At 41.3% G+C, this 17,549-nt stretch overlaps 2 protein-coding genes across 2 annotated transcripts; one reads left to right on the top strand and one right to left on the bottom strand.

The window, feature by feature from the left end:
• Positions 1-403: 403 nt before the first annotated feature.
• Positions 404-2,059, bottom strand: LOC147315556 (E3 ubiquitin-protein ligase TRIM21-like). The gene has a single exon (XM_086258009.1). It carries the CDS (start codon positions 2,057-2,059, stop codon positions 404-406), a length of 1,656 nt encoding a protein of 551 aa, XP_086114135.1.
• Positions 2,060-10,640: 8,581 nt separating this feature from the next.
• On the top strand, positions 10,641-12,485 carry LOC147315555 (uncharacterized). The gene is made up of 2 exons (XM_086258425.1): positions 10,641-10,996; positions 11,885-12,485. The coding sequence occupies exons 1-2, from the start codon at positions 10,737-10,739 to the stop codon at positions 12,153-12,155; spliced, it is 531 nt and encodes a 176-aa protein (XP_086114551.1). The 5' UTR covers positions 10,641-10,736; the 3' UTR covers positions 12,156-12,485.
• The last annotated feature ends 5,064 nt before the right edge of the window (positions 12,486-17,549 follow it).

Genomic DNA, 17,549 nt, shown 5'->3' with positions numbered 1-17,549 from the left:
AGCAAGCGATGGCACCAGGAGTCATGGAAAAGATTGACGAATGGAGTGAAGATCGTGGGGAAGGTAAGAAATCCAGATTCTCAGCTTAACGAGGCGACGTCCACGGGGACCCCGTATCCTGCGTCGCTTCCACGTAGCTGGTGGCGTTGGAATGGCACAACACCGGCACGATGGTATTGCTTCCAGATAGGGAGGCAAAGAACCCTGGCTTCATCAAGCTGAACTAAAACTTTGGTGGATGAACCTGTTTTCAATAACGTCAGGTGATCATAAGACAGCGTGGAACTGACATCTTGCACAACGTTGGCTAAAAATAATAAAATGAGACAAATAAGAAAGAGCGGTAGACGGTGTGCCAAACACACAGGTGCCACCTTTACTTCAATCAGTTCATCAAATAAAATCAGTCATTGATCGACTCAGTTTGACTGACAGGACATATGATCAGAGGTGAAGAGTTGTTACCACCCTGATTCAGATAGGGACTGAAGTATGGGTGGAGTTTGTGAGTGAAGGAGCAGCCAGTAAAGGAGTAGATCAGAGCTCCAGTACCTACATCATAAAAGGAGACCAGACCCTCCTCATAATCCACAAACACCCCCACCTTCTCAGGGCCAGAATAAAGACAGAGACGGAATGAAGGCCCTGCACAGGCTCTGTATTCATTTCCATTCCTCAGCACTACAGTCCAGAGACCATACTGAGGTCTCAGCATAACATTTCCCTTCCTGTTGATCGACTCTCTGGCCACTCCCAAGTCCCAGTCAGTCTTTCCTTTAACCTGAACCTCAAAGTAAAATCTGCCTGAAGAGAAACTCTGCGCTCCTAAAACACAAACACAAGCAGAAAATCTCTCTGGGTTGTCTGGAACATTCATCCTCACATCGCCACAGTATACTTGCTTCCCATCATCAGACAGGATGAGATTAGGATACGCTGTATCAGGATCCAGAGTCACATCCACTGCATACTGCTGGACCGTCTTCAGCTCAGCCTCAAACAGCTTCTTCAAGTCTTTCCTGAGTGTCTCCTCCAGCTGAGCCACAGCTCTCACCACAGTCCCCTCATATGATGGTGGATGGACTCTGACCTCTGTCCAGTCCTTGGTGGGTGGAGCAGCTTTCAGGGACGAGAAGCTTTGGAGGAGGTGGAGGTGGTCTTCAGAGTGTAAGAGCTGCTCCACCTCAAAGCTTCTCTTCATCAGCTCAGAGACTTCCCGTTCCAGATCTTTGATGAGACCTTCAGCCTGTTTCTCTGTAGTTTCCTGTTTGTCTTCGATCTCCTTTTTGAGCTCCTTCAGGCGTCTCTCAACAGACTCCTTCAGAGCAGTGAGGACCTGAACACCTTCTGCTTTCTGTCTGTCTGCAGCACCTTTACTCGTCTTCACTGACTCTTTGATCTCTTGAATTTTCAGTTGTCTCTTCTGGATCATCTGCTGAATCACAGCCTCTGTCTTCCCCAGCTCTGCCTTCTTTCCTTCATATTCTTCTCTCAGAGGAACAAACTCGTGGTTCTTGTGCTCTAAAACAGAGCAGAGCATGCAGACACATGTCTGGTCGGTCTTACAGAACAACTCCAGAGGTTTTTCATGCTTCTTACACATCTTGTCTTCCAGGTTCTCCACTGCATTAATCAGCTGATGTCCTCTCAGAGCTTTCTTTGTCAGATGAGGCTCCAGGTGAGTCTGACAGTAGGAAGTCTGACACACCAGGCAGGACTTCAGGGCCTTCAGTCTGGTTCCAGTACAGACGTCACAGTGAACTTCTCCTGGTTTAGCAGCTTGTTGCTCTGAGCTGCTGCTGCTGGCTTTCTGCTGAGCTTCACGTCTGAACTGAGCAACCATCTCAGAGAACAAAGTGTTGATGTCTAGTTCGGGTCGTCTCTTGAACACTCTGTTACACATAGGACATTTATGTCTGCCATTAGTGTTCCAGTGCTGAGTGATGCAGTTTTTGCAGAAGTTGTGTCCACATGGTGTGCTGACTGGATCAGTGAACACATCCAGACAGATGGAGCACAGAAACTGATCTTCAGATTGCAGGTTACTGGCAGCAGCCATGTCTGCACTCTGAGGGAGAAGGAAAAGAAAAATAAGTTTTAATTTAATTGCATGTTTAAGAAGAAAGAAAAAGGAGTGTGTCAGTCTTTTAATCGTTTTGAGTTATTGCTGTGATGAGCAGATGAAGCACTTTAACCCTCTGAATTAACAAACCTCCAGGTGAGAGTGAAAAATGTGGAAATCACCAGAATGATGCCATTTGTCAAGGCCACAACAGACATGATTGGCAGAGTTTCTACTTTCTGATGGTTCTTGGACCATAACGTTCTTGAGCAAAGTAAAGCAGCAGCAAATGTTCTAAAAACAACAAAACGTGTTCTCAGTTAAAATTTGAGTAGAATTTGAGTAGAACTTGGAAACTCCAGAATATTGATCTATTGGTCCGGAGTCTGCGATTCAGTGTTTGATGTTCTGGTTAGGTTTCTATTCTTTGATGTTAGTCATGGTTCTGTTTCCTTGCTCTTCCCGGTTTAATCATTTGTGTTTCCTGTTCGCTTGTTTTATTAGTCTTTAGGTTCTTGTTACTGTGTCTCACCTGTGAAGTGTGCCACTTCCTGTTTTATTTTGACAGTCCCCTGTCTCACATGCTTTGTGTTCAGTTTGCTTTCCCTTTGCTCATTGTCAGGTTGTCTGTTCATCTTCCCCATGTTCCCAGTCTCTAGTTTTTTCCGCCTTCCTTGTGCGGTGCTCTGAGTTTAGCTTCTCCCAGTTTACATTAGTTATTAGTTTTTCTTATTTTTGTAGTCTTGTGTATTTTGCCTAAATAAACGGCCCGCCTTTTGTTTGTCTCCCTGTGTTGTCAGTACCTGGGTCCTCACCCTCATCTTTGATGACAGTCTACTGATATTGTTGGTGTAGTGGTAAACTTGTTCACAGTAGCTCAGTTCAGAATGAAATTTGAAAGGAAAAAGTATTTTCTTCATTTTTTCTAAGAAATCCATGTTAAAAGTGTTCAACATATGTTGTTTGCAATATTTTGAAATTCAACTATATACAATTAAGAAATTGTCATTTGTTGTCTTTTGCATTGTTCAGATTTTTATTAGTGCGTGTCCAAATGAGACTTTACAGGATGAGTTTGCTCAGCAGCATTAGACACGCAGTAGCCTGGCAACCTGTCCAGGGTGTATCCCGCCTCTCAACGTGTATCATCTGGGAGCCTGAATTTGATCAGTAGTCATGAAAATGGATAGATGAGGTTTGCTGATGGTGTTGCACCACCCTTTATTTAACTTCCTGTTCCTGTTTCAATTGTTCATGATGAAAATGGTGGTATGTGAGACAGCTCAGCTAACAAAACTCTCCTCACTCTGTGACAAACACTATTTCCTCTCAATGCTTCACAATAAAAGTTTGCCTGCGCTTTGCTTTTAATGTGAAAGAGCTAAAGGAAACAGAAGCACTAATAAGAAGAGGAAATGTGGAGTCAGCCTGAAGTCAAAAAGATAGGTGCGTTCCAAAGAAACAAGGTCATTGAGGCACGCAAACCCCCTGACTACGTTAACTGAAAAATAAAACAACAAAAAATTAAATAAAATATTTCTCATCAGATTCCGACAACTAAAAACATGACATTTACCTTAATTGGATGGCCTATATCAAATATAACAATAACATTTCTTGCTATTGCCAATATTAAGAAAACTAAAAAGGGTTGCCATGGTAATAAAAGAAATCACCATGTCTTTTCCTACAATTTTAAAATTAATGTGTAGAGCACAGCAGGTTCAGAACAGAACATTTGAACTTTTTTCTTGTTTTAAGCTTGTTTGTTTTGCAAGGAACTGAGCTCTCTTTGCAGCTGAACAGCTCCACTCTCCTTTCTCTTCAATCCACTCTACAACAACAATCTCCTGCTTCCCTTACAGATTCATCCATATCCAAGTTGTTTGTTTTGCTCTGCCCTGCCCTCTGAGAAACCTGACACTGGCTCATTTGCATACTAACAGTGATTGGATGTTTAACTGCAGGGAGCAATCTCTGCGGAGTGCTGTGTGAGTCTGCGCACAAACTAGTGGTGGGAATTCTGGCTCTTTTTAGAGAGCCGACTCTTTTGGCTCCCAAGCGGTTCTTGAGGTTATTTTGTTGCTTTAATTAATTTATTATGAACAACAATATAAAATTATGCACAAAATGAATTACTAATGTAAAAAAAAAACGTGTTTTTATTTATATATGTTTATTATATAAATAACACATATACTTTTATTTATTCACTCCACATAAAATGAAAAAGATTATAAAATATTATAATTATATTATATAAATTATAAAATACAAAAACAAACTGTTTACAATTCAACTTTTAACTATTTAAATTTTCAGTTTTTTCCTTTTAAACAAATTTAAAGCGAAACAACACAAAACACTGCAAACCACAACACAATAAAATATAGATTAAAATATGCAAAACCAAAAGAAACAAAATGCACCTTCATTAATATCACACTCAGCTGTCTGTGTGTGATCTTCCCATTGCACTGATGGGCGGACAGTTCTCAGGTGCCTGTGCAGGTTGTTTGTGGAGCTGGCTCTCTGTGATATCCTTTTCTTGCAGACTCTACACTCTGCCTTTGCATTCTCTGTAAAATTGAAATGGTTTCAGATTTTGCTTCTTTTCTTGGCGTTACTCATTTTCCTTATGATACCTCTCTAATGTGTCGATGTTGTTGCCCCTGGCTCTCTTTCCCTCTCTTCCTCCTGCTCTGTTTGTGTGCTACTGCTGCTGCCAGTGTAACTACCGCCCCTTCCCCCAGACCGGGGTGAGAGAAAGAATAGAGATTGAAAATGTGACATTATTTCCGGGGCAAAGCCGCAAAGGATTGTAGGTACGAGTGGCAAGTGGTACTAGCCACTATCGCTGAAAACAGTCACACAGCGATAAAAAGAAACACAAAGAATGGCAAGAAGCTGTTGTATTATTAACTGCAATAGCCGGTCACATGACAGCCACAGAAAGCCGTCAGGTAATGAGATCAGTTTTAATTGGATTACGTCGTTGAAGAAAAATTGTTCAAGCCATGTTTCCGAAGTAACAAAGAGCCGACAGATGGCCTGGATTGCACTCATTCGAAGACCAAATATAACGTTCCAGAACACTCCAGCTCACATGTTAGTCTGCTCCAAGCATTTCCACAAAGGTAAGTCTTTTGTTGTAGTTATTACGTAATTTATCATAACATAATTGTTGATGTAGGTTACAAATAAGTCTTATATTGATTTGAATTGAATTCGTTGCACTATGCTGCTTTGTTTACTGTGGCTTTGCGAGCTAATGTTTGTTGTGTTTTGTAGGAAAACCAGCCTACAAAATGCTGGAATGCGATCCAGACTGGGCCCCCTCTATCAACCTGGGTCATACCGAGTTTAAGCCTGCTACCACAGCGAGATTTGCTCGGTTATGAGAGAGAGTGAGATCAAAACAGCCACAAAAAGTCCCGCATATATGTGCTCAAGTGTTGTATTGACGCAATCAAGTGATGAATAACTGTTTTCCAGTATGTTGTTTTGATATGTTTTTTTTTTGTTTTGTTTGCATTGTTGATTTGTTTTTCACCGAAGCAGCTAATAAAGCACAATGGAATATAATTTTGCCTCTTTCTTGTAAGATTCTATAATAGAATGAAACAATAATGCCAGTTATAAATCAAGACAACAAATTGAATGGATTACGAAACACTTATTTTATTTCTATTGGATCTGAAAATGTTGTGTAAAACTACAACCTGAAAAGACAAATAGATTGCGTTGGCCTGTACAGGAGATAAAGAAAAAAAGAATTAACAACAGCTGTGAAATGGAATAGTCCAAATCACCAAAGTAAACTGGACCAGGGCTTGTTGCAGGGATCTGAAGTTACGAAACATTTTATGAGTGTATGCACTCACACTTAGGACCATAAAATAATAAATATGTGCGTGATGCAAGTTGGGCAGCACACTAACGTCTCCTTCCGGATATCATCAGGTTCCCCCAGTTCTCCAGTTCTGCAAGTTGTTTACGTGCCCCACCCTCCCTCCCTCCTTGTTTTCAATTCTGTAACTTCTTCATTTCTATTTAATACATGGGGATCTGCCAGGCCCGGGAGCCATCGCCAGTCTCCGTCGAGGTCTTCCCCAAACCGCAGCTCAATTCATGTCAAAGCATTCACTTTTAACTACTAAAACGCTGTCAAACCTAAAATGAGGATGTGGGCCCAGCTAGTGAAATGTTCTTTCTCAACTTCTAAAAGCTTGACTTAAGGGGCGTTGCCTCCTCTTGTATCAGTGTAGAGCCAGCCCCGTTCATATGACTCATTTAAATGTCCTCCTGAAAGTGAAACTCTTACACACATATGGTTTAAGGCCAGCTACAAAAATACGTCTGTGCACAATTTTCAGTCTCAAACTGACTCTGAGCCTCTTTCTTAGGTTTTTGTTTGTTTTTTATGACCTCCATAAAACACTGGTGTTTAAGTAAGATCAGTGTTTTCTAGTCTTCTGCAGTTCTCAGTGCACAGCTCTTCTCTTTTCCTAAGTCCTTATCATATCTCCTAACAACTTTTCCTTGACCTCAGTGTTTTCATTGAGGTCAAGGAAAGCAGGTTAGGAATATGAGATAGGAGGTACTTGTGGACACCCAGAGGTTTATTCTCCTGAGCAGTGCCACAGCGAGACTCTTTCAAACAGCAGCTCCATGTTTCTACAGTAGATCAGTGGCTATATGAGGACATTTCTATTGAACCAATGTGACTGTGATGAACAGAGTGACTCACCACTGTTGCTGAGAAAAACCTGATGGACTCGGCTGAATCTTCTTTCAGAGACAAAGAGGACGCAACTGCAGCTCTGCTCCCTCATACATTCCACTTCTTGCTCCGCCTCTGCATGTACATGTTTGCATTTCCTGCATTAGAGGATCAGCTGGTTTGTAGCCGCCAACTGGTTTAGCAGGGGGCAGATGTTAGAAATTCTCTCCTTTCAGCCTGCTACAGGTACAGGCGACATCAGGTTAAAAGTTGTTCATCTACATTTCTGTATTTTTATTACTTAAAATATGTAAATATACTTTTATGTTCATATATATTTGTATTTTCTAATTAGTGTTCTTAAATATATACAACAATAACATTAATTATGATTAATTACAGTATATTGTAATTAGCATTATAATGTTATCATTATTATTATCATTATTATTAGTAGTAGTAATCTGGATTAACCGACTAGCCTGGCTCTGGTCGTTGACGCTGTGAGGGGAAGTACGGTGTACTTCCAGCGCATCACTACCAGCGCGTTTCAGCCTGCCGGCCACCGTACTGGTGATGGGAATTCCGGCTCTTTCTAGAGAACCGAAAGAGCTCTTTCGACTCCCAACCAGCTCTTCAGGTTGTTTTGTTGCTTTAATGAATTTATCAACAACAATATAAAATTATGCACAAAAGGAATTACTAATGTAAAAAATGTGGTTTTATTTATATATGTTTATATATAAATATATTCAATTTAATTTTATTTATATACCACCAAATCACAACAACAGTCGCCTCAAGGCGAGGTTTGGAGTTTGTACGGTGGCCCCTAGAGACAAAGCACGTACAAACTCCAAAACACATATAAACTCTAAAAAGCACGTGCAAACTCCAAAGCACATTGCTAGCGTTAACTGAACTTCCAAAACAGAGCTACCTAGATCACTTAAATTACACAGTTGAAAGCATATGTGTATTCTTTGTTTATTTATACACAAACACTCATATATATTCAAATAGAAAAAAAAAAAAAAGTTCATTTACGTGTTACTACCACACACCAAAACTGGGGTTGGTACTTCCTGGCTTGTGTAACAACTAAGTAACAAAAGCTCAACACTGCCCCTAGCACCCTGGAGCACTTCCGTTGTGCTCCAGGATGAGTTTGTACATGTTTTGGAGGTTTCACGTGTTTTGGAATTTGCATGTGTTTTGAGGTTTGTATGTGTTTTGGACTTGGTACGTGCTTTGTCTCTAGGGGCCTGTAGTAAATATACTTTTCTTTATTCACTCCTCATAAAATGTAATAAATAAATTATATAATACAAAAAACAACTATTTACATTTCAACTTTTAACTATTTAAATTTTCAGCTTTTTCCTTTTAAACAAATTTAAAGTGAAACAATACAAAACACTGCAAACCACAACACAATACAATATAAATTATAATATGAAAACAAATTCAAATTCAAATTCAAATTTTATTTGTCACGTACACAGTCATACACAGTACGATATGTAGTGAAATGCTTGGACAACTGCTCGTGACCTAAAGAGAACAAAAAAGGAAAAGGCTATGAATAAGATAGGAAATAAATATGAAAAATTAAAAAGGGTAAATTTAACTAAGAAGGAATAAAATATAAATTAAGGTTAAAAATGAAATAACTGTACAACACAAATTAGAATGAAGGGTAAATTTAACTGGGAAGAATAAGATAAAGATAAATATATAAATTAAAGTTGAAAATAAAATAACTGTACAACAAAATACAAAATACACAATATAGAACTATATAAGAATGTATGAAGAAATATAAATGTAAATAAATATATACACAATAACAGCAGCTGTACAAGTATTAACTGGAAATGAAGAATATAGTGACCAGTGTTGTGCAAAACCAAAGTCCAGAAAGTCCAGTGTGTGTGTAAGAACTGTATGTGTGGGTCAGTACTGTGTGGTGGTGTGATTGAGAGACCGTATCGCCTGCGGGAAGAAGCTCCTCCTCAGTCTCTCTGTGTTGGTCTTCAGGGAGCGGAATCGCTTTCCTGACCTCAGCAGAGAGAACAGTCTGTTGTTGGGATGGCTGAGGTCCTTCACGATCTTCCTGGCCTTGGTCCAGCACCGCCTGCTGTAGATTGAGTGCAGGTCAGGGAGCTCGGAGCGGATGGTGCGCTCAGCTGACCGCACAACCCTCTGTAGAGCTCGTCTGTCCTGCATGGTGCTGTTCCCGAACCAGGTTAAGATGTTTCCCGCCAGGATGCTCTCTATGGTGCACGAGTAAAAGTTCCTGAGCACCTTGGAGGGCAGTTGGAAGTCTCTCAAGCGTCTGAGGTGGTAGAGACGCTGTCGGGCCTTTTTCACCACGGTGTTGATGTGACAGGACCATGACAGGTCCTGCGTGATGTGAACTCTGAGGTATTTGAAGCTGTCCACTCTCTCCACTGGGCACTCGTTGATGACGGGGGTCTGGTAGTTCCTCTCCTGCTTAGTGCTGAAGTCCACTATCAGCTCCTTTGTCTTACTGACGTTTAGAAGGAGGTTGTTCCTCTGGCACCAGTTCTCCAGATTCCTAATCTCCTTCAGGTAGGCCGTCTCGTTGTTATCAGAGATCAGGCCCACCACGACGGTGTCGTCAGCAAACTTGATGATGGTGGTGGAGCTGGTAGTGGCCACACAGTCATATGTGTACAAAGAGTACAGCAGGGGGCTCAGAACACACCCCTGGGGGGCTCCAGTGCTGAGAGTGGTGGAGGCTGAGACATGTCCGCCCATCCTTACTGCCTGTGGTCTGCCAGTTAGGAAGTTGGAGATCCACTGACACATAGATGAGCTGAGTCCCAGATGCTCCAGCTTGGTGGTGAGTGTGGAGGGAATTATGGTGTTAAATGCAGAGCTGTAGTCTATGAAGAGCATTTTAACATAATTCCCCCTTCTAGTGTCCAAGTGAGTGAGTGATGTGTGGAGGAGATGAGAGATGGCATCGTCTGTGGAACGATTTGGACGGTAAGCGAACTGTAGTGGGTCCAGTGTGTCTGGTAGTGAAGAAATGATGAAGTCTCTGACCAGGCGTTCAAAGCACTTCATCACTACTGAGGTGAGGGCTACAGGGCGATAGTCATTGAGAGAAGCAGGGTGGGGTTTCTTCGGGACAGGAACAATGATGGACTCTTTGAAGCATGTGGGGATCACCGACTGAGATAAAGAGATGTTGAATATCTCAGTGAACACAGGAGCTAGCTGGTATGCGCAGTCTCTTAGGATACGATCTGGGATGCCGTCTGGTCCTGCTGCTTTCCTGGTGTTCACTCTCTTGAAGGCTCTCCTTACTTCATGCTCGGAGATGACGAGCACGTTTCCAGTGCTGGCAGTATCTTCCTGTCTGCAGCCGTTAGCGCCGCTAACACTAGCATTGTTGGAGACCTTAGCACATGCACAGAACATGCACATTCTCTGTCATATGGGCCTGCATGAATAAACTTTCTGAATCCTTTATCATCCGCAACTGAAAATAGTTGTTTATGATTACTATACCTTTCTAATGTGACGTTGTTGTCCCTGGTTCTTTTTCTCCCTCTCTACCGCCCCTCCCCCCTCTTCCCAGCGCAAAGCACAAGGCTCGCATGCGGAGTGAAGCGGAAAAAAAGTGAGAGAGAGAGGGTGAGAGAAAGAAAAAAAAACCCCACGGCTCGCTATAACGGTGTGTTCACACCGAACGCGATGGACGCGAATAAAACGCCCCAAACGCCCCTAATTTGACGCGTGTACATTCGCGTCTCAACGCGTGTCCAAGAAAAATCCATCGCGCGTCAAAAAATATCATATTTTGACGCGCGTGAACCGGAAATGTGGGAGGAATGTGGGAGGGAGTTGTGCCAGACCGGTATCTTTGCAAGATGGCAGCTATCGAGCTAGCGCTTGAAGAGAGAGTCTCCCTTCTCTATGTACTGTGGAGAGCAGAGCAGCAGCGTAAAAGACGTCCTCGCCGTACCTGGGTCCATCAGGTCCTCCAGAGGCATGAGCAGTTTGGTGAGTTTCACCACTTGCTCCAGGAGCTGCGCCTGGATGACGGCCGATTCCAGCGCTATCACCGTCGGCCAGTTTGAGGACCTGCTTTCCCTCGTCGGTCCCAGCATTGCCCGCCTAGACACCAACTACAGACGCTCAATCCCACCTGCAGAGCGCCTGTCCGTCTTCCTGAGGTTAGTAAAACTATTTAATACGGTAGTCCTTTATTGATATCTGTGCTAATATGCTAATCCATCCAGTTATACACTGCTAACATGGATGTGCTATGCTAACAGTGAATGCTGTCGGTGTTTACTGAAAGCAAACTGTGGTACAGAGACGACTCTTTATAATATTTCTAGTGATACTCAGAAGCTCTCATCAAGTCCCGATTTAATTCGATTTATGCTGTTATCAGTGTTTGCATGATAGCATGGCTGTGGTGTCACATCAATGTATGCGCTCGGTGTTTGCTGATATCAAACTGTAGCATTAGGACCACTGAGTTAACCTTTGTAGTGATACTCACTCCTTTTTATTTAGACCTGGTTTAATTCTGGGATAGTTGAATATTTGTATATAATCCCTGCAGCTGTCAGACTCTATAGCAGGGGTCACAGCCTTTATTAAAACAGAGTTAGATAAAACTGTGAACAGTTTGGTTCATCTCTAGTTACATGGTTCTATCTTGATAAGCTGTCTTATCACAGATTAATTTTTCAAAAATATTAATGATTTAAGCAAGGAAAGGGCTACATGTCAACACACAACTCTTTATTTCTATTAATGTCTTACTTCATTCCTACCTGATTGACATGTTTAGGAATTATGAGTGATTGGCTCACTGTAGTTGTGAAAGTTGCTACCAATCAAATTATGATATGTTAAAGTTAAAACAAAACACAACTGTTTTAGATATTATCTAATATACATTTTGTAATTATCCTTATAATTACAAAATGTTTTATGTAAGATTTAAGTTTTGTGATTTATATCTGACATCACAAAAGTATTTTGGAATTTGAATAATGTATTTTGTAACTGCAGTACACATAATACTGATTTTGAACAATTTTGTCCAGGTTCCTTGTCACCGGGGACTCCTTCAGGACCATCGCGTTCAGTTTCAGAGTCGGTGTGTCCACGGTGAGCCAGATCACCCCCCAGGCAGCGACGTCCATCTGGGACTGTCTAGTGGACGACTTCATGGCTGTGCCTTCACCTGGAGACTGGCGGTCCATCACAGAGGGATTCCAGGAGCGCTGGAACTTTCCTCTGTGCTGTGCAGCTCTGGATGGGAAGCACATCCAGACAAAGGCACCCCATATATCATATAGGAGACACACACATTGATATACACTAAATATTCATTTCATTTCTTTTTTGTGGTGCCCAAATTGATGCACCTGCTTGATTTTGTTTAAACAATTATTGCACACTTTCTGTAAATCCAGTAAACTTCTTTTCACTTCTCAAATATCACTGTGTGTGTCTCCTGTATGATATTTAACTGACATTTTTTATTGTAACAACCAACGATTTATACAGGAAAATAATGTCTATTAACAAGGTTGCCCAAACTTCTGCATCCCACTGTATCAGTATATTTTGTCATTAGTATAATATGAAATAAATTCTACATGTGTCAAGTCGTGTGCCAACATTTGCTGTGTAGTAGAACTGAGACATTAGTCATTATAAACATTTATTTGAAATAATATTAGAATTCTCAAACAGAAAAACATTAAACATAAATATATAAAATATAAGTATTTACAGAGAGACAGGAATAAAAAGGACCAGCTGCTCTCCAGAGCAGGAACAAGGCTGAGGAGGAAATGCTCCATTGGAGACTGGTGTGAACGCTTCAGGGACACCAGGATGGCCAGCTCCACCGCCGATGGACCGTCCTGGGACCCGTCCCTCATCTGCCTCGGAGCCGTCCTCCTCTGTGGGCCTGTAAAACAGCACAAAACACAAAGAAATGAGAAGGCTGCTACTAGATTTTAATTTCAACATTGAAAAAAAAAAAAAAACAATAACAGGATATAATCAGATTGGTTGTAGATATTTAGTAAAGGTGATCACAAGGGAATCCCACCGACTAAAAAGGTATCAGTGCTTGCTGTACATATCTGTGGGTGCAGCAGCAGGAGCTCAGGGACTGGGGATGCTCTGCTGCAGAATCAGTTGGTTCTATCAATACAGTATTAAATGTTAACAGGTTGGATATAATAATCGTAGAGTAGACAGTGGTCCCTCATTTATTGCAGCAGGGGTTCTCAGAATAACTAGCCCCTGGTCACAGTTCTCACAATTGATTCTCAAAGTGCAAACCTTTGTAGATTGCAAAACGTAAAAGTATTATTATGCCGCGGTTTGTCTTCATCTGCCCGCCACTTTCGTGCGCCTTTTTCCCTCACGGTGCAGGTGTCTATTTCCGAATGAGGCTCATAGTTATGGGTGTTTTTGTGCTGTTTTTTCTATTGGACGCGATGGTTATCAAAACCAAACGTGATAAATTTGGCAAGCGCAGGAGATTTGTCAATCAGGCTGCAGAATGCAATGCTGTACTGTGCAATAAAAAATCAGCGAAAAAGCAAAGCAGTGACGGATGAACAGCGGGACCACTGTGTGCTGTTTATTAATAAACAATAAAATATATTCCTAAATGACAACATGCATAAAAGCAGAACGGTATTTGTACGTCAGTGGGAAAATAGCGGTGGCTTGCTAGCTTTTGTGCGGCTTCCCCGGGTCAGTGAAAACTTTCAAAAGAGAAATGAATGAACTTACCAGGTTGCCCGATCTCTTTACATATCTTCCTCCAAGCTCGGTCCTTTTTATTCCTGTCTCGGTACTGAAAGCAGCTGGTGTTGTACAGCTCCGAGTTGTTTGCTACCGCATTGATTAGCCTTCCCCTCCATTGAAGTATGAAAGGCTTTGGCTGGATCTGCCCCTTTGACCTAGGTAACAGCCACGTCACCAGGCTCCTGATTGGTTGTCGCGGCGCGATTTGACGCTGGAGTTCAGATTTTTCCAACTCGAGCGGTAGACGCGAAACGCGCGTATGCACAAAATGCAACACAAAAACTCACGCGCGTGGTTTTATTCGCGAGTCAAACGCGCCAGACGCGCTACACTGACGCGCGTTTCACGCGTTTTGGCGTTTTCGCGACGCAAATCTGCTTCCGAATTTTCGCGGGACCCGCAATCGCGCGTCATCGCGCCTTTCCATTGACTTTACATGTAAACCTGACGCTCTATTCGCGTCCATCGCGTTCGGTGTGAACACACCGTAAGGAGTCGGCTCGCGTCGTTCACGTCAAAGATCCGGCTCTAAGAGCCATTTCGTTCGCGACCGACACATCACTAATTGTTTGAGCCATGCTACCAGACAAATACCATAAAGCATTTGAAGAACCTTTACCCCAACTAATTTTTAAGATAATGGCATCCAACTTTCCTTTTAAGAAGCATATTTTTTTCCCTTTTTTTTTTTTCAGGATGATCTGAAATTGGTCAGGTTAGAGGCATTTGATGAAATAAACATGGGATGACCCAGTGAAGAGCTTCCAGCTGTGAATCATAGGCACAAAGTTTAAGCCTTCAGATTCACAAAGAAATAACACTTTCCTTACGAATTTTTGTCAAATCTTTGTTCCACTGACCCAATTTTAGGCCCAAATTTAAGGCTGCTGTTGTTTTGTTTTTTTACAAGAAAACTCAGTTGGCTGGACTTTGTGCTGCGTGGCACTGTTCTGCTTCAACTGTGCATCATGAAAACCAAAAATGAATTCTTGTATAGCTGTATGCATCTGGGTCACTCTGCTGCTATTTTACTTGAAAGCGCTCAAATAATCCTTTTCAGGACTTTGTTCCATATGTCCACTTCTCTATAAAATGAAGCTCACTGCTGAATAATTCACCACCTCTTGGAGTTGAGTTATAGAACCAGAGAGGGAATATTGTTTTCTCATAGCTGATACCCTAACAGAGCGATCTCTTCGAGGAAACGAAAGTACTCACGCATATAATATTCCTAAAAACAGAATCATATTGAAATTTTAGTAATCTGACCAGCGTCTTAAAAATAATCGAAGCTATGGCTCCCATAATACATTAAAAGAATACTAACACACACACACACACACACACACAATGTAGCTCAACTTAATGTGCTTTGAGGCCACACAGCAAAAATGGTACATTCTTAATCTTCATGCCAGATAAGTCTACACACAGATTTCTGTATGCTGCAAAGTTGGTTTTTTTGGGTATAAAAACTCAGGGCTGATTTATCTCTACAGAAATATCAAATTAATTTGTCACTTTGAAATTTGATAGCAGGTGATTAGTACTTTAAAAATGTAGGCTAAATTATTTGCAAACCTTTACTATGGTTATCATGCAAGCAGTGGTTTCTAATCTCCTACTGAGGTCTTTACAGGTTTTTATATCGGGAATAGCTTACTGTAGTATTTATGCTAGGCGAGGCTATTAGCTACCACGCTCTCCATTTAAGTGCAACTGTCTTTGTAAAAGAGATAAAGACATTTATTTTTGAACAAAACACCAAATGTGGATTTAGACTATCCAGCTTTCTTCACCATGTTTGTGTTCAGGATATTTTTTTAACACACTTAGCACAGCTACCTAATGCTAAAGCATGATAAAAACTACACATTAGCATCAGTGGTTCTTGACTGCAGCCTGCAGTGTACTAAGTAGCTACTTTCCCTTGATGTCATAATTTTACTGAATGGCTCCTTTTTAAGAATTGATGAGATTTAGCTGAATCAATTTGTTGAGAGATACAGTAATAGAGATCTGGGGGTGGGGGAATTGGCAAATTTCAATTACTTAATGTCCAAACAGCTTGCTAGTTGCAGCTGATAATTTAGAACTCCGGCTCCTGATTAAAAAGGGGGGGAAAGCAATGTAGCAGCAGCCAAAATGCTATTAGTGAGTTCAAAACTGAATGTTTGAAAGCTTACTAACCAGGTAAACATCATTTATTTAATATGTGTCAAAAAGTGACTGAATGATGCACCAAAATGTACGGTCACATCTAATATCGCACCAAGATACCCAGTTTGTAAAACTTTAGGTAAATAACTATAAATTTGATATAAATGACAGTGATTATTTAAAGCAGTGGGGTCTTAAATGACAGCATGACAGTGGGAGCTTTACATCCCAGAATGCTAAATGGCTGTTTAACTGCAGGTACTTGTCTCCCTCCGTCTCACCCACCTGCTCCAGATGGAGGTAAGAGATATCACAGTGTGTGGGCTTCATTGCTGGAAGCAATTAATTCCACTAAGCAATGGGATGGTTTGTCAGTCTAGCTTGCATGTCTTTTGTATTTGCCTCTCATATGGCTGCATTTAATTCAAACGTAAAAGGGGAGTGTGCGTCATTACAGAGGTCACATTTCTTCACACTGAGATTATCATTTTCTATATGTAGCGTAAACAAACAAGCCTTCAAATGTGAAAAATCAGTTCCCAATAAATTAGTTTTAATAATGACTTACTACAGTAACAATTTGCAAGTAATGAAGTGATTCTTTTTTTAAAGTATCAAAAGTAACTTTCCAGATGAGCTAGCCTAACCTTCATTCACCCCAAACCTGACCTGGACATAGCTGGAAGCCTAGTCTCATTATGAGGAGATTAGCTGTACAGCTAGGGTGACTCTAAGAGGATCGGATGGCCTCGAAATTCTCACTCTCTTCTGACTTTGTTATCTGGTTTCACCCCCACCTGTCTATCTAGGTTTTCCGACGCAGTGAGGGTCGGAAAACCTAGTTCTAGTTCTAATTTCTTTTCATTATCTATCATCAGTTTCACTGCAGGGGCCATGCTGTTATATCAACTGCCAGACTCTTCTTCTTTCTGGCTGTTGGAGGTAAATGCAATGTATTTGTCAACGGCAAAAGTTGCCTCAGTGTATCCCCCATTCTGTAATTCATTTGTATTTGAGCTGGTGTACATTTTTCTCTTGTGTCAGTGTTTCTCTGCATCAAGATTAACAAAGAAAATCCTTGAGCGTTCAAAGCTGGTTGTCTTTCAGGAGGTTATTTAACTGCAGCAATCAATCTGCAGTGCCAACATAATCAACCACAGGCACTGCACAGGCAAATATTGAATATACCATTCGCAGTAAAACCAGAACATCAATAGAAGTAATGAGATATTCTGCGGATAGCTCCTTTGTCAATACTTGTTGTATTCCAGTTGACGTGTGACATTTACCTGACTTTTAAATACTGAGTGTGTTTCTATCCACTTCCTGTCTGACTTCCTAGTCCTCCAGAACATGAACATGAAATACAGAGTTACTATATTATCTGCCACCAACTCGCACTAATCCAGGATTTTGCAGTCCCGTTGCTCGGATGGTTCTCACCTAGTCTGTTATGACCTTTTGTCTTAGAACTCCTCACTGTTAGTGTACTGTGTTCTTACTTTGTAGCTTTAAACTTCTAATTCTTGTCTCAGACTGTTTCTTTTAAATCTTTTGCTATTATTACTCAGCACACATTGTTACTTAATATTGTCTATTCATCTGAATGCTTCAGTGCATTTCACTCTGCTTGGTCAAAGCTGGTTTACTGACCCTGCAAACTGCTGAGCAGTAGTGCAGGACCACATTGCAGCAGTGTGATGATTTTTCAGACTGAGAGTTGTTTTCCATGTGCCTGTGGGTTTGTTTTTCCTTTCTCCCATAGTCCAAAAACAT

This window comes from Aulonocara sp. 'chitande type north' Nkhata Bay, linkage group LG13, assembly GCF_057382095.1.
Source record: "Aulonocara sp. 'chitande type north' Nkhata Bay isolate Kocher_YH1m ecotype deep benthic linkage group LG13, A_spYH_male_GT1.1, whole genome shotgun sequence".
In the NCBI taxonomy this organism is placed as follows: Eukaryota; Metazoa; Chordata; class Actinopteri; order Cichliformes; family Cichlidae; genus Aulonocara; species Aulonocara sp. 'chitande type north' Nkhata Bay.
This window is presented reverse-complemented; position numbering and strand designations above follow the sequence as displayed.

Coding starts and splice junctions, on each gene's coding strand:
- LOC147315556 (XM_086258009.1), bottom strand. CDS start 2,059: ATGGCTGCTGCCAGTAACCTGCAATCTGAAGATCAGTTTCTGTGCTCC.
- LOC147315555 (XM_086258425.1), top strand. CDS start 10,737: ATGTACTGTGGAGAGCAGAGCAGCAGCGTAAAAGACGTCCTCGCCGTA. Junction 10,997..11,884: donor CGCCTGTCCGTCTTCCTGAG/GTTAGTAAAACT, acceptor AATTTTGTCCAG/GTTCCTTGTCACCGGGGACT.